This window comes from Puma concolor, chromosome F2 (genome assembly GCF_028749965.1).
Source record: "Puma concolor isolate L17-30 chromosome F2, mPumCon1.1.hap2, whole genome shotgun sequence".
NCBI lineage: Eukaryota > Metazoa > Chordata > Mammalia > Carnivora > Felidae > Puma > Puma concolor.
Window position 1 is genome coordinate 63246981 of NC_141684.1, and position 24217 is coordinate 63271197.

The window sequence follows — 24217 nt, forward strand, 5'->3', positions numbered from 1 at the left end:
TCTGGGCTGATGGCTCGGAGCCTGGAGCCTGTTTCCGATTCTGTGTCTCCCTCTCTCTCTGCCCCTCCCCCGTTCATGCTCTGTCTCTCTCTGTCCCAAAAATAAATAAACCTTGAAAAAAAAAATTAAAAAAAAAAAAAGTCCATTTATAACAGGGAAAAATGAAGCCAAGCTGAAACAGAAGACAGAAAAAAAGGAGATATGTTGAGAGTCCCGATAAGGTCAAATGCCTGGTTCTAGATTCTAAGATCCACAACGGCACTCTAGCTCCCTAAGCTTTTTTTGTTTTCTTTTTTCTTTTTCAATCTGTTAACTTTCAGCCCACTATGTCCTCTTTTCAGTCACTTGCAACTAGAAGAGTTATGACTAATACAATCCATTCCATTATAAATAAAATCCCCTACATCCTCGACTGTTCCACCAAACATTCTCTTCACCACTTGCTTTGGCTATATCACAGCCCTCCCCTCAACCCACCAATCTCCTTCGGCCCTCTTGAGTGGGACTGACAATCTCCTTCCTCTCCAAACCGCTACAGTGCCACCCTGGGAAAAACAAAAACAGAAACAAAAAACCCTGCTCCTTCAGCCATCTTTCTTTCCACTCTTACTGCCATTTGTCCCCCTCCCCCCACTCATTCATTCCGAAGAAGAATCTCGCTCCCAGTCTTCCTTACACTGCCTCTCCTGATCTCACCACCCAAGTGAGTGGGGGAACCTCTACTCCCAGATCTACGACTGCCTTGTCCCTACTGACCTTTCCTCCTTGCTTTCGGGGTGAAAACTGGCATCCCCTCCTTTGTAAAGTTACTCCTCTATCTATGCTCTGTCTACCACAGAGACCTCAGTCCGTTGGTGCCACCTGTTCCCATTTCCGCAGTGTCTTCAACTCTCCCTCTCATCCCTCCTCCTAGTCATCCGCACAGGCACAACTGTCAGTCACAGCATTCGAAAGCCTGCACAAAATCTACCTTGGCTCCCTTATTCCTCCGTAGTTGCAGACCCTGCTTTCTCTTCCTCTTCAAAGTGAAACTTCTTGGAAGTATTTACTCTCTCGTTTCCATGTCTTCCCTAGGCGTTCACCGCTCTCTGAAACTGATCTCTCTTCTACCAGAGAAGCTTTGACTCGGGGTCCTTGATGTGTTAAATAAAGTAAGATGAAACAAAGTTAAATCAGTTAAATAGGTCAAAGGGGAGAAAGCCCACCTTGGGCCCCTTAAGCCTCTAGAGTCATAATCCCATGACCTGGGCCGACTCGTGTCCTAGCCCTGGAGGAACACAGGAGTGGTCTAGGTGGGTCACAGACTCTAACTGTTACCAGCCGGCTCTCCCTCAATGGTCAGACCCACCTGCGGGCGTGCTGTGTCACCTCCTTCCAGTCTGCCTTACTAGTAACGGTGCAGCCTTATAAATTTGGTTTACAATTGCCACAGCAGTAAAATTTATACCCAAGGAAATTATATAATTTCCAACTATGAATGGAACGAATTTGCTTCCTCATAGAAATACAATTTATTCCTTACAATATGAGTGCAATTATATGTTTTAACAACTTACCACATATGATGTAACAATGGCATGTAAACAGATCAATGACCTGCTTTTATTTATTTTTTTTATTTTAATTTAATTTAATTTTATTTTTTTTAACGTTTATTTATTTTTGAGACAGAAAGAGACAGAGCATGAACGGGGGAGGGTCAGAGAGAGAGGGAGACACAGAATCCGAAACAGGCTCCAGGCTCTGAGCAGTCAGCACAGAGCCCAACAGGGGGGCTCGAACTCACAGACAGTGAGATCGTGACCTGAGCCGAAGTCGGACGCTTAACCGACTGAGCCACCCAGGCGCCCCATGACCTGCTTTAGGAAAAAAAAAAAAAAAAAAGTGAGGCACCTGCGTGGCTCAGTCAGTTACGCATATGACTTGATTTTGGCTCAGGTCATGATCCCGAGGTTTGTGAGATCGAGTCCCACATTGGACTCTGTGCTTGGGATTCTCTCCTTCTCTCTCGGCCCGTCTATCTCAAAACAAATAAATAAACTTTAAAAAAATGTGCCGTGTTTCTATGAGGGCAGGAACTATAGTCGGGAATGGATTAGGTTGACAATCACTGTTCTCTGGAAGTTCAACATCTTCCTGGTAAGTGAAGCTCCTGGAGGAGTACTTACATGAAACGAGAACGTGCTTGGCAAACAGATTACTAGCCCTGTGACTTTGGGCAAATTACTTAGCATCTCTGAGCCTCAGTTTCCCCATTTTTAAATTAAAATAATAACACCTAGGGCACCTGGGTGGCTCAGTCGGTTAAGCATCCCACTTCAGCTCAGGTCATGATCTCATGGTTCGTGGGTTCGAGCCCCGCACCGGGACGTCTGCTGTCAGTGAAGAGCCCACTTCAGATCTTCTGTCCTCCTCTCTTTCTGCCCCTCCCCCACTCATGCTCACTCACGCTCTCTCTCTCAAAAATAAACAATAAAATTTTTTTTGAATAAAATAAAATAACACCTATTTCGTAGGGTTTTTGTGAAGACTAAATGACATAACCCATGTGAAAGCAAAATGCCTGGAACACAGTAGGCATGCAACAAATAGTTCCTCTCCTCTCATCCTTCTGTCATATAGGAGGGGCTGAAATGCAACAGTCGCATTTTCCTTCTCACTCAATCAGGCACTTTCTTGCATGTGACTCTCACGTCATCTCAGAAGGGTTTTTTCATCCCTGGGTAGGTCTCATACGGCCAGCTAGAGATAACCTCTTTGAGGGCAAAGATCGTCTTTCTGTTTCTTTCCTATTTCTCAGAACTACAGCAACCCTATGCCAAACATTTTCCTGGGTAGACGCAAATCCACATAATCTGCCTTTAGTCCTTTTCTGAATCACTGAAAATATCCTGAGAATCCCAACAATTGAGGGCCCAAGGTACATTTGCCAAAAAATCACTTACCCAGAATGTGGTGACTGTACACACTTTGGTCAGCACTATGCTGGACACGCGATGGCCCCCACAGTGGGATACACCTGAGCAACCAACCTGCTTAAAAGAATCCTCCAGAGCCCCGAGGGCCTTAGTAAGACCACCTTCCCCGCTACCATAACCCACGCTTAGAGGACTTAGTGGCAGTCACCCCTCCTTATAATCTCTTTAATCCTAAAAGGGAAGTTAAAATTAGAGTAGATTCCCCACTTTCCCCTAAAAGACCACCAGGATAATTCTATCATGCATAAGAACACTTCCCACCTTGATACTCTCCAGAAGCAAACCTCCAGCGTCACCCATCGTCACCATTGTCTCTTCCCCACATGACTCTGTTCATCCCCTTAGTGACTTAAACTAAAAGCCAACCCTCCCCCCACCAGCCCCTTAACCCTTCTACTTTATCCCCTAGGACCCCAGCTGTGTTACCCCCACACTTTCCACCACCTTCTTCACCGTCTTACGCAGAAACCTGGCTACAGCTCTAACTGAAAACTGAACGCTGAAAACTGAAACCTGTTTTCCTTTGTGCCTTGTCGAAAGGTGGCTATTTTTTCCCTCCCGCACCTCACATACCATAGAACTCAGGGGTGGAGTGGGTGTTTTGCATGATCCTTATGGCTGATGACAGTTTTTCTCCCTTGCTCAAAAGCCCCAACTCTTCTGGGAACCCCTGCCCTCCACCGTACCACCCACTATCCCCCTGTGGCAATCATCTGCTAAGCTCTCTGACTCCTCCTCGTTCATGGCAGCCGTTGGCAGCTGGCCCCTTCCCTGGCTCCCTTCTGATCCTACTCCTTCAGTCATCCTTGGTGACTGAACATCCATGCAAAGTGTGTGTCAAGCCCCCTAGCCTCCTGGTGCCTTGACTCCTCACTTCCAACGCATTCCTCCTACCTCCACCTCCGCACCCTCTCCCTTCGTCACGCGCTCACCGCCTCACGGCCCCGGTGAGGGCACAACACCTGAACTCACTCCCAGCATCCCACTCCCTGACTACTTCCTTCTGGGCCAACTAGTCCCACCCCAACTGTCTTCAACCCCATGGGTGCCTCCCATTCAGAGGTCTTAGCACTATTGGTCTGTCCTCTGCGTCCGTCAGAAGACTGGCAAGGGATAGATGGCATGTTCAGAAGGGTTAAACTGCTGAGAGTTTAATGAAGGGCCTGTTCACAGAGGAGCGGGCAGGTAGAGGGAAGTAACAAGAGACAGGGAAGTTCCTGGGGATAAGGAATGTGGGAAGCCATGACCACAAACAGCCTGAAGAGGCCAAGGAGAGAATAAGCTAGCTCACTGAGCCCAGGGAGAGCTGGAACAGTGAGAGAAAGGCTACCTGACTGGGCTATGGCCACAGGAAACCACAGCCACTGCCAGAAACAGTAAGGCGAGGAGGAATCAGGGACCATAAATCCCCAGAGCTCTCCTCTGATTTTTGGCCAGTGTCTTCCCTCAGCCGAAGTCAATGAGGAGTCAGAGAGAGTGCGAGGGAGCCTCAGGGATGCAGTCTATAGAGGTATGTCTTTCACAGCAGAAGAGTGGATTGTAGGCTGGAGGGTGCTAGAGGGTCAGAGCACAACTACCCCTCACACCTTCACTTCATGAGCCCTGCCCTCATCTACACGCATCCTCAACATCCTTGCCCCACTGTCATACTGGCCTTGCAAGACCCAGCCTTCTCCACACCTATATCCAAGGGGGGGGTGTGGCTGGAGACAGTTGTGTGACTCTGCTTACAAGTGTCACTTTGAATTTACGTCTACAAGTCTCAAGAAGTTTCTGCGGTCTGGTTACGTTCCCCTAATCCATTCACCCTCCCAGTTTCACCCCATTCTCTCTTCATTGTACTATCCCCGTTCCTGATGATTTCATTTCGTATTTTACTGAGAAAACAGAAGCGATCAGAAGAAGACAACTTCATCTCTCCGTCGTCAACCTCTCCATAAACTCCACTCTCCCTCTAGTTACTGTGGGTATCCCAAGCCTGTTATTGTGGGTGCTGCACTTCCACACCATCATCTTTGGAGTGCGTGGAGGGAGCCCCCAGTCCCTGACACAGCAGTGGTGGAAGGTGCCCCCCCATTTCTGCCCAGCGTGCTGGTGCTCCCCACTGGGCTGTCTGAAACCTCCTCAGACTATAACTTCATCTGAGGATCTTCCTGCCTGGTCCTCCTTCCTTCTGGTCTCAGGTGTCAGGCCTGAGATTTTTTTTTTGCCAAAAAAATCTCTTATGCTTCTAACTCTGTCGCGTCCGTTTCCTGGATAACCCAGACTGACGCAGTCAGACAACCCCTGCCTTGCCATATCCAATGGTCATCTCAAGTCCTGTGGCTGCCCAGAGTATGATAGGTTTATGAAACTGAAAGACCAATGGAGGATTTTCCCATAAAAGAGTAAAAAATAACTAAATTTTTAAGGTTTGAAAGAGGCTATTTAAATTTAAAAACTCACTTTACTGGAACGATTAGTTTCCAAATGACCAAGAATATTCCTATCGCCCCCTGCACCAAGCAAGTCTCGAAAACACCCATCACACTGGTGAGTACTCGTTTATCATCTTTTATTCCAGGTACGGGTTTCCCCTGTTATGGGAAAGTAGAGTGTTCTTTTGAAACCTTTTGTAAGCAGAAATGGCAGAGAGCAAAGAAACAATTATCATTAATGTATATGAAAAGGTTTTTAGCATTCTCAGACCCAAAAAATAATCTTTCTTGGGCTTTTCTGATACCCTAGGACCCGTCTTGCCAACAGATGTACAAAATAAATTGAGATAAAGCACAGATGCTCACAGCCGCAGTTTAAAGCAGCTTGATGCTGAGATGCCGAGTTCCCGGGGAAGGTCCAGGGGAAGGAGCTTGGCAGGGTCACTCTCGCGGCTTGGGATGCACACTGCCTCTGTAACCACTCACTGCAAAACAGATGCTGAACGCTATTTTTGCTTCGCGCCTTTTTGAGAAAATCCTCTTTTGGATTTCTTTTGGTCGTCAAAAACAAGTACTAACATTGGTCTTTCATAAAGGGAAGTGTTGTAACGTGAACTTTTGAAAAGCAGGGGACACCTGTACATGAGCTTCAGAAACAAATATTAAATCTGTCTTGTTCACAGTTATATCCCTAGTGCTCAACATTTGCTTAGTGCATTGCAAGTGCTATTTATTTATTTATTTATCTACCTTGAAACTGTTCACTTCTGTTAACCTTATTTCCATTTTGTTTGCCTTTGTGGAGGGGCAGCTTAAGACCACTCCGGGGTTGTTCCCACCAACTCAGTGCCCGGAACAGTGGGAGCTGCACACCGGTCCGCACGGCAGGCTGAGAGCGCCAGGCTTCAGGAGGGAACTGCTGAACAGGCACAGAGGGCACCCGCTGTGCCTGCAGCTCTGTGCCTGCAGACCAGTCTGCGACTTCAGGTTGAGTAGCGGTGACCTCACTGGAGCTGGAGCAGTCCATCCACCCTGAAATTCCTCCTTGCTCACAGCCTTTTCCTTTTCAACCTCTTCAGGTTCTCTGTAGAAGCAGAGATCAGGCGTGACCTCCCATGGGTGTTCACGGGAAATGGCGTCACGCACGTGCAGAACTTCCTGGACCACCGTCCACCACGTCAGACCCACTGAGCGAGCTCCCTTGTTGTTGCAAGGCGCGGCAATGTCCACACGGCGCAGAGGAGAGTTTGTGTTACGCAGAGTGATGGCAGGGGGGTTACCAGAAGACGCCTCTGTGGGAGGGTGGTGGTCAGCCCTGGGATCCTAACCACCCCAAGTCTCGGCTCCCGGAAGGCTGCCTGGATCGGGTTAGTGAAGGTTCCAGGAGTGAAGTGGCCGGCAGTGGGACTGGCTCCAGTAGCAGCCGCAAACTTCAGCCCAGCTCGCTGGCCAGGATTCCTGGGTGATAGGACACTGACGGGAGCCGTTTTCAACAGCAACAATGGCACAAGCTGCCAGCAGAAGCTTCTCCCACGTTCTCTTCAGATGCCATCACATTTCCTTTTATAGATGTAGTTCCATCTGGAAGTCAAGGTTGGCGCCACCTAAGTGGGTTCCTGCCGCAAGGAATTTTAGGACACCCTCCTCCTCCTTCATTTACAGGACATCAAGGGCTCTGGACATTATGAAAGTTTCCTTTAACGACAGGAATGCAGAACAACACCATATGGACCCTTCCCTGGGTAGCGTGGAAAGGGCACGTGCTCTTTACGTGTCTTCAAAATCACTAAATTTGTAGAGCCATGATTTCCATTCACCTTTATATTTGTTTGTTGGGTAAACTATTTTAAGTTTTTGTCTAGGCTGCGTGAAACCTTGTTCCTTTTCATTCACTCAATAGACATGGGGCATCAGAGACTTACATATAAAAGCCAAAACTATAAAGCTCTTAGAAAAAAGACGGTAGTAAATCTGTGTCATCTTGCGTTAAGCAATGATTTCCAAGGCCACAGAAAGCAAGTGATAGAAGAGAAGACAGATAAATTGGGCTTCCATCAAAATTTAAACCTTTTGTGCTTCAAAGGACACCAGCAAGAAAACAGAAAGACAACAAACAGACTGGGAAAAAATATTTTCAAGTCACGTGTCTGATAAGGGACTCGTATCTAGAATACATTTTAAAAACTCATAACTCAATCAATTTTTTAAAAAATAACCCATTATAGAAACTAGCAAAAGACTTGAATAGACATTTCTCCAAAGATGGCTAGTAAGCATATGAAATGGCTACTGATAAACAGCATTAGTCAGTAGGGAAATGTACATCTAAGACACACCCACTGGGATAGATAAAATTAGAAGACAGAAAATAACAACTGCTGGGAAACATGCACAGAAATTGGAACCCTCAGACGTTGCTGGTAGGATCGTAAGATCCTTTAAGTGGTACAGCCACTTTGGAAATCAGTCTGACAGTTTCTCAAAAAGTAAAACATAAAGTTGCCATATGACCAGCAATTCTACTGTTCCACTCCTAGGTATACAGCCCAAAAGAACTGAAAATAAGCATCCTTACAAAACTTATATACTAATGTTCACAGCAGCATCACTCACAATAGCCAAAAAGTGGAGACAAACCAAATGCCTATGAACTGATAAATGGATAGAGAGGATGTGATATATCCTTACAATGGATATTATTTTGCCCATAAAAAGGAATGAAATGCTGCTACATGCTACAACACGGATGAACCTCAAAAACCTCACTTATGGTGAGTGAAAGAAGCCAGTCACAAACGACCACAATTCTGCGTATATGAAATGTCAGAACAGGCAAATCTAGAGATGCAGAGAGATTAGTGGTTGCCAAGGGCTGCCAAGACTGCCTGGGAAAATGGAGAGTGAGTGGTAACGTGTATGGGATTTTTTTGGAGGATGACAAAAATGTCCTTAAGTTAGAATGTGATGATGTCACACAACTTTGTTAATATACTCAACACCATCAAATTGTGCACTTGAACTATATGATATAAATTATTAAAAACTTAAAATTTCAGCTTAAATTTTTTTAATGTCTGTTTATTTTTGAGAGAGAGAAAGAGAGAGCACAAGCAGGGGAAGGGCAGAGAGACAGAGGGAGACACAGAATCCGAAGCAGGCTCCAGGCTCTGAACTGTCAGCACAGAGCCCGACGCAGGGCTCGAACCCATGAACTGTGACATCATGACCTGACCCGGTGGGACACTTAACCGACTGAGCCACCCGGGCGCCCCTAAAATTTCAACTTAAAATCTTAAAAATGTGTTTTAAAAAACACAATTGAATCATAAGCGACAGAATGCCTAGATCAGTCATAGAAGTCAGTGAAGGTTTCAAAGAGATCACACATGAATGTGACTTGGAGAAACAGTGGGAGTGTGCTGGGTGTATGAAGGGGAAAGGAGAAAACATTTCAGGCAGAAGCAGCAGCAGGCACAAAGCCAGGGGAGAGAGCATGCTGTAGAGTGTATAGTGTGTGAAGTCAGTAATGCTTGAACTAAGAAATTGGAGTTTATTACGGCAGGGTTTGAGCCTGTCTGGGTAGGCAGGGGCCAAAACATGAAGAGCTATTTAGTCATGCTAGCTTTCCATGAAAGAAAAGGAAAACCGCCGAGAAATCTTGAGCCTGTTCAATGCACCATTCTAATGTAAAAACTGAAAGGTGATTTGGAGGTAAATGAAACTAGTAATCATTTGACCAGAAAGAAGAACATTCATAGCTAATGTGTATAGAGCCTTAATTCTCTACGAAGCACTTTCCTGGAATTATCTCATGTAATTGCATCTCATTTAATTACAATCATCTCCTCTTTATAGAAATGATATCAGCATGGCTTGATCCCTCAACTCTTTCAAGTCTTCAGGCAAATATAACTTCCCCACACTTCCCTTACTCCATTTGCTTTATTTTTTTGTCTAGGACCCTCATCTCAACTTAACATATGTCTCACTTTTTAAATCCTGTTTAAAGATCCTCTCCACTCTCTAAAGTGAAAATGCCCAAGAACAGGTTAATTTGTATTTCTCATTCAGTTCTGTATCTCCAGTGCCGAGCACATGGGCAAACACTCAGTATTTTTTTCAATAAATGAATACACAAATGAGGAAATCGAGTCTCATAGAAATTAAGTAACTTGTCCATGGTCGTTCAGGTCATAAGTGGCAGAATTCGGACTCAAAAAACCATCATCTTAAACCACTCAGTGATTCACCAGAGTTGTAATGTTGTAAGCAAGAAATAAGTCCCCTCCTCAGGCTGTGGCAGTGGTAAAGGTGCAAGGGGATAGAATTACCTGTGTCTGACAATAGTTTGGATGTGGAAGAATGCTGAAAGGTATCAGTCCAGGATGACTTCGGTTTCTAGATTTGGCAAATGGGTAAACAGTGGTGCAATTTAAAAGAAAAAGTACAAAAATAAATAAATAAATAAATAAATAAAAATAAAAGAAAAAGTACCAAGAAGTCTTGGTTTGAGAAGATAAAAGAGGAAGACCTATCTAGTCCAGAAACCTTCTCTCTCTAGATTACTCTAGAGATTCTCTAGAGAGAAACCATCTCTCTAGATATACTAAGAAATGCAAATAGGAATCAAGCAAGTAAACCCAAAGTGATGGTGATTGTTTTCAGTGAGAGACCCAATGGGGGCAGGGAAGGGCGGACGATGGGTAGGTGGGGCTGAATAGGAATTGTTCCTTTTTTAAAACTCATTCAAGCTTTCAACAGTTTTTTTTAAGTCACCAAGAGAGTTCAAAATAGCTCTGAAGTTAATTTTTAAAAGATGCTAAAACTGAAGGATGCACCTTACCCTTGTGTATGTAGTTAGGCTGTGGTCGTATTTAGATTATCTTGATGGCGGCTGCGGCTTTCAAGAAGTGACTATCTATATGGAGACAAGCACTGACACCCAAGCCCAGCGTGGGCAGGTGGGCGGGAAGGCATGCTTGCGACCCTGCACGCTACCGCACGTGGCCGCTCTCCCACCCGCCGCGGACTCAGCCTGTTAACTAGGCGCTGGAAGCTCGCGCCTCAAACGACTCCCAACCTCCGTCCGGCAGCGGAGCAGTGGGCGTGCCGCTCTGGTTCAGTACCCAGGCCCGGCCGTGAGCCGACGGCCTCCGGTCCCCAGGCGGCGCTGTGGGCTCGCAGGGGCGGCCCCGGCACGAGCGAGCGCCGTCTCCCCGGTGCGCATGCTCACCCCCGCTGTGGGCTTGCCTTTATTTTTTTTATTTATTTATTTTTTTTTTCGGGCGGCCCTGGCGGCTGCGTACTGGCTGTGGGATGGGAAGTGAAGCCCCAGCGAGTGGCAGCGGCGGGGCTGTGAGGAGCAGGCAGGGGGAGGCGGCGGCGGCAGCTAGTCGGTGAGCAGCTGGAAACAGCGGAGCCGGGGAGCACCTGCAGGCACGGGCGGTGGCTTCACCATGGCGATTCGCAAGAAGAGCACCAAGAGCCCCCCGGTCCTGAGCCACGAATTCATCCTGCAGAATCACGCGGACATCGTCTCCTGTGTGGCGATGGTCTTCCTGCTGGGGCTCATGTTCGAGGTGAGTCCGCCCCGCGCCCCAACCGCCCGCCCCGCCGCCCCCTCCCCGGGCTGCCAGCCTCGGGCCCCCGGCTCCCCCGCCCCTCGGCCCCTCGGCCCTGGACCGCGGGGGACGGGGCTGGGGGGGGAGGTGCTGGCCCCCTGGACCCCGAGGTGCAGGCCTGTCCTGCCCTGCCCCGCGCGGGCCTGGGGATGCCGAGCCCCGGCAGGCCTGGCCACCGCCCGCAGGAGCTGGGGGCCACCGCGTCGCCCACTTAGCCTCCGCGCACACCCCGCCCCCGCCCCAGTCCCTGTCCCCGTCCCCTCCCGCCGGCCGCGCCGCGCAGTTCCTGGTTCCCGCGAAGGGTTACGTGGCAGCCGGCGAGGGGCCGGCGGGCGGCGGGGGCGGCCCCTGTGCCGCCGAGCTGGCTCCCGGGCGGGTGGGCGGGCTGGCTGGGGGATGGCCGGCCCTGGGCGCCGAGTGCGTCCGACCGGCGCGGGCTGGAGACTAGGGGAGGCCAGGCCTCGGGGGGGCCCTTGTAGGACCGAGTTCGGGATGAGCGGACAACAGCCGGAGCCAGGCGTCTGCTGCCTATTTGAAGGGCGGTGGCCGCGGGGCAGCGAGTGATCTCCACGAGTTCGGTACATTGAGGCACACCCGATTGTTTTCATTCTTCTCTCCCAAGCTGGTATTATTACCAGTCACTTACCGAACTTTTTGCCGTGACTCTTGCTTTTTCCTTAAAGAAACAAGATCTGATCCATAAATGTAGCTTCTGAACAGCCGTGCCAAGAAACCGAGTGATTTTCTTTTTGTTTCTTGAAGTATGAGAGAATGGAAATGTCAGGAGTGTGTAAATTCTCTTCCCACATGCCTAGTATTTTGATGACTTATTTAACAGCTGTTGAATAGGGGTAATAAACTTTGCAAGGTGAACGTGTATGTAACATCCTACGGTTTTCTTTCCCTCGCTCCTCAGTACACACGCCCATTCCTTACCTTCTTTTACTTTAAAAATTTTCTATATAGCCGCTATGCCCCATCAGATATACTAATTATTTTCCTTATGTATGGTTTGTCTCCCTCCTCCTGGAATATAACTTCGGTGAGGGCAGAAACTTTGAGGTTTTATTAGTCTGTTTCCAATGCCTGGAATAGTACCTGGGATATAGTAGGTGCTTTAAAAATATTTGTTGAATGAGTGACATTAAGAATTCTTGAGAAAAACTAATAGAACGAGACTGCCAGTGACAGATGAATAACTTTTTTTTGTGAACAAGATGCATAAAATTTTTAAGTGGAGTCGATGTGGGTTTTATAGATGTTATTAGGTAACTTAACATTTTAGTTTACTTTTACTTCTCTTTTAATAGGCTTTTCTGGACCTAGATAGATTTTTTTGATTCCTGATAGTGTCATTTATTCCACCCAGTCCACTACTAAGGAGGTAGTAGGTATGGTGGAAGGAAAAGTTAGAAGGGAACTAACTAACACACGTCCCACGCTATTCGGCTGGCCCTATGCTACTTACTTACTGGGTGACTCAAGTCTAAGCCTCAGTGTTTCTGGGTAAGGAAATAACAGCACCTGTGGCATTCTCACAGCCGCTGTTACAAGAATCAGGGAATAAGGTGTGAGAGCATCTGATGGTTGTGTAAAGTACTATATGGATGTATGATATTAAAAATGCAATTCTAAACATTTGTACTCACTTTCCGAATTTTGCATTTGTATATATTTTCTGCCTTGGTATTTGAAGTAATACTTTGGTATGTACAATTTTGTAAAGACAGTTTTGTAAAAGTTGCCATAACCCATCTCCACATGTTAAGAATTCCTGACTTTAAAAATATAATTTAAGAGTAATATTACCTGCAGGGTATAGTTGCATTGTTTTCAATGAAATGGAATATAAATCAGAAATCCCGACACTTAAAAATGGTATAACTTTGCTTTTATGTGAGAGATTTCACACACTTCTACCGTATTTTGGGGGGAGTTCACCACCTATACCTTGCCCCACGTCAATGATTTTTTTATATGGTGAGTGGATTTTTGACTCTATGTAATCTGTAAAATTTGTAAATCTAAAAAGACACAACAAAGACTTAAATAGAAGTTGAGGGAACATTAAAGTAATATACAGAAGAGGGGTGTTTGTGCAAATTGTACATGTTTCTTACCACACATTAAAGTTTTAGAATTTGAATGCATGTTATCTACATATCAGAAAAACTTAATTAGGTTAGTTTTCCTACGTGACTTTTAAAATAATTGCTGCTGAATCTCAAATTAACTAACATTAACATAACTATAGAATTACAGTATTTGTGCTAGAATAATAGAGAAGTTGATGTTTTTGCTGTAGAACCTGCTAAGCCTTTTGTGTAAATATATTGAGGAAATGTCAGAGGATTTATGGTGAAATTGACAAAGTGATAACAGATACTGTATTACTAGCCAAAATGAAAAATCGATATAGATATACTGTAGAAGCATAGATGCTGTAGCTAAAGGGGTTCATGTTAAAGTTAGGGCTCTGCAGCCTGCTCACTGCGTGACCTAGGGCATATCATTTAACTTCTCAGAACTTGTTTCCTTTTCTGTAAAACGAGGCTCATTGGGTTACTCTGAGAATTAAATTAACTAATGTGTATCATGGCTTTAGTTCAGTGTTTGGCTTACAGGAGCCATGCCATAAATAGTAGCTATTATTATTCATTAGATATTTATCAAAGTTGAAAATAGAAGACAGCATTTTTTTTTAATGTGTATTTTTGAAGGAGAGAGAGAGAGAGAGGCAGAGCTTGAACGGGGAAGGGGCAGAGAGAGTGGGAGACACAGAATCCAAAGCAGGCTCCAGGCTCTGAGCTGTCAGCACAGAGCTGGACGTGGGGCTCCAACCCACAAACCTTGAGATCATGACCTGCGCCGAAGTCAGACGCTTAACTGACAGCCACCCAGGCCCCCCTAGAAGACAGCATTTTTAAATGTGAGAGAAGAGTCCAGTGGTTAGCATTTAAAGAGATTCATATACAAAAAAGGTTGAAAAAGAAGTAGACTGTTTTGGAGAAATCGAAGTTTAATTTCCAGGAAACTTCATGTTATCAAAAATTGCTTGTAACTTAAAATCATGGTTTTAGCAGTCAGTATCTGTCCACATAATGCATATCACGGTCTATAGCTAATGACTTCATATTTGAGTTAGGAAAATTTGAACAATCAAAAAATACAAGGATGTTTGGGAATTCAAGTGAGGATAAGAGGAGTTAGGGCTTTCCAAGAGGAATATTTTCATCTGGAAAGGAGCTTCTTTGCAGGAGGCCGGGTTGTGTGTACCAAGCAGACTTGAGGGAGCATTTACAACTGTAGCTATCTTGGAAGAGTTCTAGAGGCTTGTTGTATTTTTAAGGATGATGTGCCTTAATGCTAACATTTTCTTTCCATCTCATTTTTTAAGAACTTAAGTTTATATAAGCTGGTGGGGAAGTGGAATTTGATACTCAGAAATTGTCTTTATCTTTCAGGCATACAGTCAGTATAGTAAGTCACACCTTCTTCTAACAAGCACAAAATAATTTTAGCAAGAAAAAAATACCAAGCCCCAGCTGGTGACCACTTGATTAAGCAAACATTAGGATATTCATGATATTACATACTCATAGAATTAGGTAATTCCTCAGGATTTATGTGACCTGTTCAAGATGTATCTATATGTCTCATTCTTTTCTTGTAAATGTCCAAAACTGTCATAAACTCAGTTATTTTTACTTCTGAATGTAACACAGGTTTTTGCAACGTATTTTATTCCAAACTAATTTTTGTCTTACTATTAACTGATTGTAATATTAATTTAAAGGATTGCTAGCTGGGGTGTGAGTCTTAGGAGGCCTGGGAATGGCTAATAGCATGATTACTGGTTTGCTTTTTCAATAAACTTTTTGGGATGTGTTGCTTGTATTTTTCCTCTTGCTCTACTTAATGCCACATGCGAAAGTAGCTGGAGGCCAGGTTTTAATTGTATTTGGAAGCCCACCATAAAAAGATAATCCAGTTTTTGTTGCTTTTGGTATTTGATATTAAATTTATCTTTAAAGAATTTCACTTGTCCTTTTTAAAGGACTCCTAAGTAGTTTTCTTAGCTATGATAGTGGTGACCTCATATTCCAAACTAGAAACAGGTATGTGGTGAAAGTATGTTATGTGCTGATGTGTGAGAAGTCTAAACAAAGATATCAAAAAAATGAAATTTAGTAATCAGTCAACTTTATTAAAAATAATCACGTGAAAGCAGTGTTGCCCTAGAAACTCATGCCCTCATTCTGCTCTAATGCATCCGTATGAATGACCCAAATGGTAATACCAGAAGCCTACCTCGCCTTTTCTATTCGAGTGACCTTTACATATCTACCACAGTTAAGCAACTCACTTTAGTGCCCATACTGTGGACTTTATCACGTAGCCTGCCTTGTTTCCAGATTCTGAATTCCAGTAGAACAGAACACAGCCACAACCTACATATTGTTTCATCTCCCTCATTCTGCTGTTCGTTTGCCAGCTCTCTACCTAGTCTAAGCTTTTATGGTCCCTTGGCCCCCGCATTGCTTTGCTTTCTTCCTGTAGACTTTAACTACTTGTCCCCACTCACCCCAGGCCCTCAGCTCCCTTTCCTCATGGTCTTTCTCCATATTAGCCCTGCAAATATCCAACCAGCATCCGCCTTTTATGTGCTTCTCCATTCATGGATTGCTGAGGGTTGCCAGAGAAAGTGCTACACTTGTGCGGATAGATTGTGTTACAAATCAAAGGTTTCTAATCTCAGACATCAGTAACACCCAGTGATCTTTTTTACTTTTCCCTGGCCAGCTCCTTTCCCTATAGGAACAATATAAATATTCATCATCCAAATCCCCCATTATGCTTAACAGATGGCATTGCTTTTTTGTCCCCCTACAGAGAAAATAAGAGTTTATTAGATGTGAATTTCTTCAGTTTTCCTGCCTTTTGCACTTATCTGTCTCATCCATTACTGCTTCTTCATCTAAGAAGAAAACTATTCAAAATTAACTTCTAGCTCTATCCTTACATTTCATTCCTTGTGAGATCTTCCTGTCCATTATCCCCTTCTATGCTGAATTTCTTCCTTTTCCCTGGCACCTTCTTAATTGCCCCCACACGAGCTCAGTCTCTCTCATCATAAAAACATTAATTTTGACCTGGCATCTATTGCTAGATACCATTTTCTTTCTCTTGTGTTCTTCAGTCCACTATATATGGTTTTTGCTCTCACTGCTTCATTGGGATCACTCAAGCTATGACCACTGTTGACTTCTTAAACTGTCCAGTCGATTGTACTCTTTTCCTGCCAAGTCTCTTTTGAAACCTTGACTTTATTAGCCATACCTTTTTGCCATGTTTCCTCCTTAGCTTCAAGGGCATCAAGCCCTCTTCATTCTCTTTCTGTCTCTCTGATCATTTCTTCTCATTTTGCCACCAGCTTTTTCTCTGCCCACTCCGTGGCTCTGATGTTGTCCTACTTCTCTACAAACACTGTGCACTCTCCATAAGTGATTTATGTACCCCCAAAGCTTCAACTACTACCTGTAAAATAGAGACTCCCCAGTCTTTAAGCAAGGGTCTCTCGGCAGAGTTCCAGGCGTAGGCATATATGCCCACTGGTCTTTCCACCTGTGTATCTCACAGAAATCTAAGTTCATCTAAAACTCAGTTTTTTCCTCTTTTCCCCAAAATCTGCTCCTCCTCTTGTATTCCACATTTTTATTAATAGTGTTACTTTTCACCTAATTGTTCAAGCTGTAAGTGTCCGTACATAATCTTTGACTCTTTCCTCTTACTCCCCAAGCCTTATTCTGCCTCTATCCCACTATCACCGTGTTAGTTCAGGTCTTACTGTCTTTCATGTGGTATCTTGCAGAAGTTTTATATTTTGATTTGTGTACTTCATTTTATGTGTTATCGAGTATTTATTCAACAGTACCGATCAGTCAATCTAATATGGGTCGGGAGGCCCCATGCTGGGCTCTAAGCATGTAATGAAGAAACAGGCATGGTCCCAGCTCTTACGGAGCTTACTTTCTAATGAGTGTGATAGAAATTAGTAATATTATCACACCAACAGTATGTGTTTTGAAAGAAAGGAACACAGTTTTCTGAGATAATCTAACCAAGGAAGTGACCTACTCTAAGAAGACAGGGAAGGCTTCCTTGAAAAGGTGTGATTGAACTGAGATCTGAAGGGGGAAGGTTTTCAACAGGGTTTCAGATAGAACTTGCACAGACCCTGTAGTGGGAGGAGTGCGGGAGGCGGTGGTCTGAGGTAGGGCTGGAGAGAAGGGAATGGGCACAGATTGTTGTATGGGCCGCGTTAAAGATCTTGTTCTTTATCCTACAAAGAATGGGAATCCAGTGAAGGATTTTTAGGGTGGGGATAAAGGATGGGTGGCATGGGGAAAGGGGTTAACATGGTCAGAAGGTGATTCCGGTTGAAGTGTGGAGAATGGATCTGATGCTTTAGAGACCACTTAGTAGGTTACATCCATGATCTTTCTGAAAAACACAATTAAACTCCCCCCGCCCCCACAATTCTCCAGTTGTGCCAAAATAAAATCTAAACTATTTAGTTCAACAAACAAGGCCCTTCCTAGCACTCGATAAGTTTTCTAGTCTTTTCTACTGCTTACTGATGCATATCCATGCCAGGCCTCATGTTTGCTGCTACTCAACCTTTGTGCTTTCTCTTTTATCTAAGCTGCCCTCTTCGTCCCTCTTTATGAGGCTAGGGGACTTCTGTTTCCAACAAGAGACAGTTCCACGCCACATGCTCTGAGAAGCCTTTGCCTCATTCCCCACTCCAGGAAAAAAGCAAAAACAAAAACAAAATGCATTCTTTATCCTGAGTACCTGTTTGCACTGATTCTATAGAATTATAACACTTTGTTTACTTATCTTCCTGACCCAACTGAGCTGTGAGTCATCAAGAATTGTATCATTCAGGGGCGCCTGGGTGGCGCAGTCGGTTAAGCGTCCGACTTCAGCCAGGTCACGATCTCGCGGTCCGTGAGTTCGAGCCCCGCGTCGGGCTCTGGGCTGATGGCTCGGAGCCTGGAGCCTGTTTCCGATTCTGTGTCTCCCTCTCTCTCTGCCCCAACCCCGTTCATGCTCTGTCTCTCTCTGTCCCAAAAATAAATAAAAAACGTTGAAAAAAAATTTTAAAAAAAAAAAAGAGTTGTATCATTCATCTTTGTTGTCCTTTCTTGTCTAGCACATTACCGGTGCCTATAAATATTGAATAAGCATCCCATCTTTCTGTTCTGACCACTTCACTTTTACCAGTAGTCAGGTCAGTTAAGTATTTATTGACCACTTAACTGTCCCAAATGTGTGGGAGATAAACATACACCACAGACCCTACCTTGGATCCATTTTGTCATGGTAACTGTGCTTCCTTTTCTGTATGAATTTACATTCCAGTTTTTTCTTGATAGGAACTTTATTCATGGTACAGAGTAGAGAGTCTTATTTGGATCAAATCCCTATTTACTGAAACTGCAGAGTGTCCCTTTAGAAATCTAAAGTTAGGAATAACACAGACTCATCTAAACTGCAGCACTCTCAGGTGAATTATGTTCACTCCCAAGCTCAACTCCTTGGTGATCAGGAATTCCAGTTGGGCCTGTCATGGTGCCACAGGAACTAGGGTGCCCTTGGTTCTTAGATTTGGGGCAGAACTTTTAATGGTTTCCTCCCCGGTCTTCTATTTGGGAGAAGGTCACAGATTAACTTGATCTTTTTTTTTTCTTTCTTTCTTTCTCTCTTTCTTTCTTCCTTCCTTCCTTTCTTTATTTCCTTCTAGATAACAGCAAAAGCCTCTATCATTTTTGTGACTCTTCAGTACAATGTTACCCTCGCTGCAACAGGTAGGTAGTTTTCTGTTAGTTTACTTGAACAAACTTGGAAATTTCCATGAGTACTAAATTCCTTCATTTTAACAGATTTCATTCATGATTAGGCTGAACATTATTTTGATGATTTTGTAATGCAGAAATGATGTTTTTGTTGGCTGCACCCTATGCACTATATGAAAATCGGAATTTATGTGTTTAATGTTTATTGTGTATTTTCTAAGTGGACTTGACTTTCCTTTTTTTTTTTTTCTTTTTGCCTTCTCTTCCTTCTGATCTTTTCCATAAGAAAATTCTAAGAATAGATATTGTTAAAGTGTATTGTTAAAGTGTTATCATTCAATCAAGGTTTCTAAAGGTACAGTGTTTAGGTTCAGTTTCTCTGACCTATGAGTTATGTTTTGGACCTATAACAATCCTTTTAAGCCTGTTTTATTTTTGTGTTTTTGTTGTGCTCTACCTGTAATAGTTGTCAGTAAACTCTAGGAGTTATAATAGCATGCAAACTACACTTTCAGGCTTTAAAAGTTTTCTTTCTTTCTTTTTTTTTTTTCTTTTTTTTTTTTTTAATTTTAAGTAGGCTTCACACCCAACATGGGGCTTGAACTTACAATCCTAAGATCAAAAATCACATGCTATACCACCTGAGCCAGCCAGGCACCCTTAAATGTTTTATTTCTAAATTGGGCTATGTGAAAATCAAGTTGTTATTGGATATTGGTTGCAATTAAATACAGTAATACAGTTAACTAGCATGGGTGAGGGTATTTGGCTAATAAAATATTAACATATTCAGACAAGTATTTGGCTCTGTATTTAGAATGCAAGATCAGATAGATGTATATATGTATATATATGTATATATGTGTATATATATATATACACATATATATATATATATAAAACATTGAATTGGATTTAATTCAGTTATATAGTTGTATAAATACAGTTGACCCTTAAATAATGCAGAGGTTAGGGGCATCGACCGCTGCACAGTCAAAAATCCATATATAATTTTTGAATCCCCACAAACTTAGCTACAATAGCCTACTGGTGACCAGAAGCCTTACCAATAACATAAACTGTCAATTAACATGTTTTGTGTATGTATTATATACTGCATTCTTATAATAAAGTAAGCTAAGAGAAAAGAAAATGTTATTTAAAAAAAGAAAATGTTACTAAAATCATAAGGACAAGAATGTGCATTTACAGTACCGTACTGTATTTCTTGAATCGGCAGGTAAGTGGACCCATGCAGTTCAAACCCGTGTTGTTTAGATGTCAACCATATTTGATTTAGTGACTTAGATATCAGATCCCTCAAAATCACAAAGTTGTTTTGAAATTTGAATATGCCAGAGAAGAATAATGCTTCTTTTCCCCAATTGTTTCCATAATCGTAAAGCTTGGTAATAATCTATAGCAATTCACAAGTATTTGATTAAGATTTGTTTTGAAAAATGACAATTTCAAGGATTAAAAACAATTTTAAGTAGCAGTTGCTTCTATCTCTACTGCTTGTAGATCAAAACTAATTCATATATAGATTAAATCATTTTTTTCCATCAGAATCATAATGAAGTGTTTAATTTGAAATGAGGTAGAAAGTTTCAAAATTCCATGAAAAGACAGACATACAGGCTAAGTATAACTTTGTGTAACCTAAGTATAATCTGATCTCTACCTGGGATAATACCAATTTTACAGTCTTTTCGAGGATCTGAGTATGGCCTCCCTTTCCCTGTTTTTTGGTCTTTGATGGCTGTAATGGCTGTAACTAACACGTGTCAAATCTTTTGTAAGTAATTTCTGAGGCCTTAGATTTCTAGGTGGTGTCTTCAATTTTCATTGCTCCTAAGACTCAAAATGTCTAAAGGCAAATTACCTATGATGTTTCTGTGGGATTTATTTATTAGGTTATTAGTCTTCTTTTGTTTGTTTCCATAACTATGTTGTACTTAGTGCTGTTTTTATAATCTTAATGTATATTTTTGTGTATGTGTGTCCTGTCCTTTTTGGCCTTCAGAAGAACAAGCTGCTGAATCAGCGTCCCTTTATTACTATGGTATCAAAGATTTGGCTACAGTTTTCTTCTACATGCTAGTGGCGATAATTATTCATGCCATAATTCAAGAGTATGTGTTGGATGTAAGTATGCAATCTTAGAAATCTATACTTTGTAAAGTACTAGCTCTCCATACTGTGGTAGTCATGTATTAAATATATTTTATAATATATTCTTAATTACTAATGGTTGTTTTTATTTTTAGAAAATTAATAGGCGAATGCACTTCTCCAAAACGAAACACAGCAAGTTTAATGAATCTGGTCAGCTTAGTGCATTCTACCTTTTCTCTTGTATTTGGGGCACATTCATTCTAATATCTGTAAGTATATACTGTGCTAAAGTTTTCATTTCTCAAAGTATTTATGTTGTATACCCAGAACAAAAAATGATGTCCTATTTTTAATGCTCGTAAGCAAATCCTGAACCTTAGAAAATCCCTCTTGTATTCTTGTTCTTATCTAAGATGAGGAATTCTGTTTGAACTAGTATAAATCAGATTTCAGCGATAAATGGCTCTTTTGATTAGTTTTTATACAGCAGAAATTCTAAACTATGTCTATGTTTCAGAAAGTGATTCATTTTCAGTCTGAATGTCGATTTTGTATCTTGTAGTCATTTGTAGATAACTCTCTATTAGCAAAAAGAGTCAGAGGTCAGTGATACTTTTAGTGGGTTCCATGAGTTGTAATGTTTCCAGTCATTTCCTCTTTTAAAAATAGTCTGAGGGGCTCCTGGGTGGCTCATTTGATTAAGTGCCTAACTCTTGATCTCAAAGTCATGAGATCAGGCCCCATGTTCGGCTCCAAGGTGGGTGTGGAGCCTACTGAAAAAAAAAAAAAAAGTCAAGTATTGTCCAAGCAACTTAAAATATTATATAACTTTTCAGTTAAAGCTATCAAAACCTTTAAGTGTATCATTCTAACTAATGAGGGGGAAGGGAGTATCTACATCAGTTTTAATATTCACAATCTCTGAAATTTATATGGACTCCAGAGTGTACAAATTTTTGAGTTTATCAGAACACACAATTTTTTTGCATTACTGTGTTAAAGATGAGTAAACAGGCAAGTGTATGATATTTAATGTTGGAAATACACTAAAACTCAATCTTTCCAGGGCTCATCCCATTTTATACTGCTGTTTGTATAATACTTTATAAATGTATGTAATTTTAGCTTAAAATCTAGTGTACAATGTTTTGAAAAAAATATAAAAGTACACATTTCAGTGGGAAATTATTTTTATTAAAGATAAGTCATTTGAGAGGTTTTTTTGTTTGTTTGTTTTTACGTATACAATAATTCTCACTGAATAGATCGGGTCGGTGTGTGGACATCATCCTATAAAACTTGGCAACACCTTCACCCTCCATCCACTGCCAAGTGCCACGTCTTTCTCAAAACCCTCCTCCGATTACCCGAGACAAAATTCATCTCTCCTGTAGCCACTGTTAACCTCTGTTATGTACATTACTGGTTTTGGGTTGTTTTATGTTTGTTCACCTACATGTATTTTTTACCCTGATGAATTGAAAGAATTTTGAAGGCCAGGAATTATTCTTATTTGACCTCATGTCTTTCCTAGTGGTTTTTACTTTGCTAAAATAAGCAATTCAACAGACTCAGAAATAACTAAAAAGTTCAACTTCAGTAGGACTCTTTGGAGCCTGGTCTGGGAAATTATAAATGTTCAAGAAATGAAAATACAGTGTTATTTTCCAAGAAGTTTGCATTGTACTCCATAGGCTAATTTTTATATCTTCTTTCTTAGGAAAACTACATCTCAGACCCAACTATCTTGTGGAGGGCTTATCCCCATAACCTGATGACGTAAGTCATTTTTAGCAGGCTTTTCCTAGTAATGGACCATGGTCATGTCACTTTTAAGCAGAATCCGTTCTTGTCATTCTCTTTAGGACTTTGCAAATTCATACAGTAGCTACGTCATCGGCAGTCCTGCTGCCATAAGAAAAAAAATGTGCTTTTTTCATGTATATAATATTTCCAACATGTTCATTAGCTTGAGAAAACCGATTTTAACAAGAATCGGAATTTAGTTCTCTGTTTTCCCTTCTCCCTCATCCTTTCTGCTCATCAGTTCTCCATCTTCTCCATACTTTTGCTCCTTTTCTTTATCCTAGTCTCTTTTTATTCCTTTCATTTCTTGTTCTCTTACACTGTAAACTTGAAGGTAGGGATTGTTGTCTCTTTTATCTTCCTAGCCCCCAAGGTGTCTATATAGACCTGTAAAACAGCCCAGTGTTGCAAAGACATTCTGCTAAATGACTCATTCTTCAAGCCCAGCTCTAGTAGGACTATTCCGCATTATTTTTCCTTGCTACTTTAGCCTGTATTGTCTTTTGCTTTCCTGAATTTGTCTTTTTGGTGTATTTTGGTAATATCTCTATATTGTCTTGAATGTTCTATAATTGCCTCATTTGTGTAAGTTATATTGTACCCATGCCCACCAAGACTCTGTGTACCTTGACAGCAGTAGGAACTATCTCTATATTATATATCCTTCGTTGTGCCAGGCTGTATGTAGGTGTTCACCACCTAGACAGTGTTCAGTAAATGCCCTATGATGTAACAGTTGGAGAAAAAGATAAGAAGGGAACAACATGGCCATGCATACCTTTGTTTTAGGTCCAGCAGTAATACCCATACTGCTGAGTCATTCTGACTTTAAAAATGATATTAATTCAATGAGCTTTTATGGAATAGGATGGTAGACATCAGGTTTATATGGGACTATATCTCCCCTCTCCGCAAAAAACTTATTCCCGATTGGCTTTGTGTTTTCTATTATAGAAATCTGGAGGAGTAGGAGAATGGAGAACAAAGAGAAAGCAGGGGCTCTGGAGGGTTATAATGTCATGAGACTGTTGATTCTAGGCTGATTAGATCTATCTCCAAGGGAACACTTCTATGCCTTATCCCTCTTTCTAATTCTGGTTTGCCTCCATTCTTTTGAGACTCTCTCAGGGTTCCAACCAGGTAGAGTTTCCCTAAGAAAAAATCCAGGGGATATCTGCAGTTGGGATTATACCAGTTTCGGGTGATGGTTTATCTATACACCTTCACTTTTGTGTCTGTCTTTTTGCGCTTCCTGCTTTCCTTTTGATGAAACCTTACAGGTCTGTGAACTGATTCCCTCGGTCATGTTCCTTATGTTTTCAGTACCTAACACGACATACTAATCAGTATTAATTTGCTAATAGACAAGGGGCTCTGGTACCTCTCAGCCAGCTTGCACGTCATCAGGGTTCTGC

At 42.4% G+C, this 24217-nt stretch overlaps 1 protein-coding gene, 1 long non-coding RNA gene and 1 pseudogene across 2 annotated transcripts in view; 1 reads left to right on the forward strand and 2 right to left on the reverse strand.

The window, feature by feature from the left end:
- Positions 1-133: 133 nt before the first annotated feature.
- LOC147572059 (uncharacterized) lies at positions 134-10618 on the reverse strand. Its single transcript, XR_015246863.1, has 3 exons — positions 10239-10618; positions 971-1133; positions 134-172 (listed from the first exon to the last, which is right to left on the reverse strand). It is a non-coding gene; the product is annotated as an uncharacterized LOC147572059 (long non-coding RNA).
- On the reverse strand, positions 5514-7078 carry LOC147572060 (small ribosomal subunit protein uS2 pseudogene; annotated as a pseudogene).
- An 84-nt stretch (positions 10619-10702) lies between the features above and the next one.
- TRAM1 (translocation associated membrane protein 1) overlaps positions 10703-24217 on the forward strand; it is a 32854-nt gene continuing 19339 nt past the window's right edge. Inside the window, exons 1-5 of the mRNA XM_025922753.2 lie at positions 10703-10974; positions 18827-18890; positions 20905-21026; positions 21149-21265; positions 22717-22775. Coding sequence (XP_025778538.1) covers positions 10852-10974; positions 18827-18890; positions 20905-21026; positions 21149-21265; positions 22717-22775 — 485 coding nt within the window. The 5' untranslated portion in view covers positions 10703-10851. The remainder of the gene's footprint in view (positions 10975-18826; positions 18891-20904; positions 21027-21148; positions 21266-22716; positions 22776-24217) is intronic.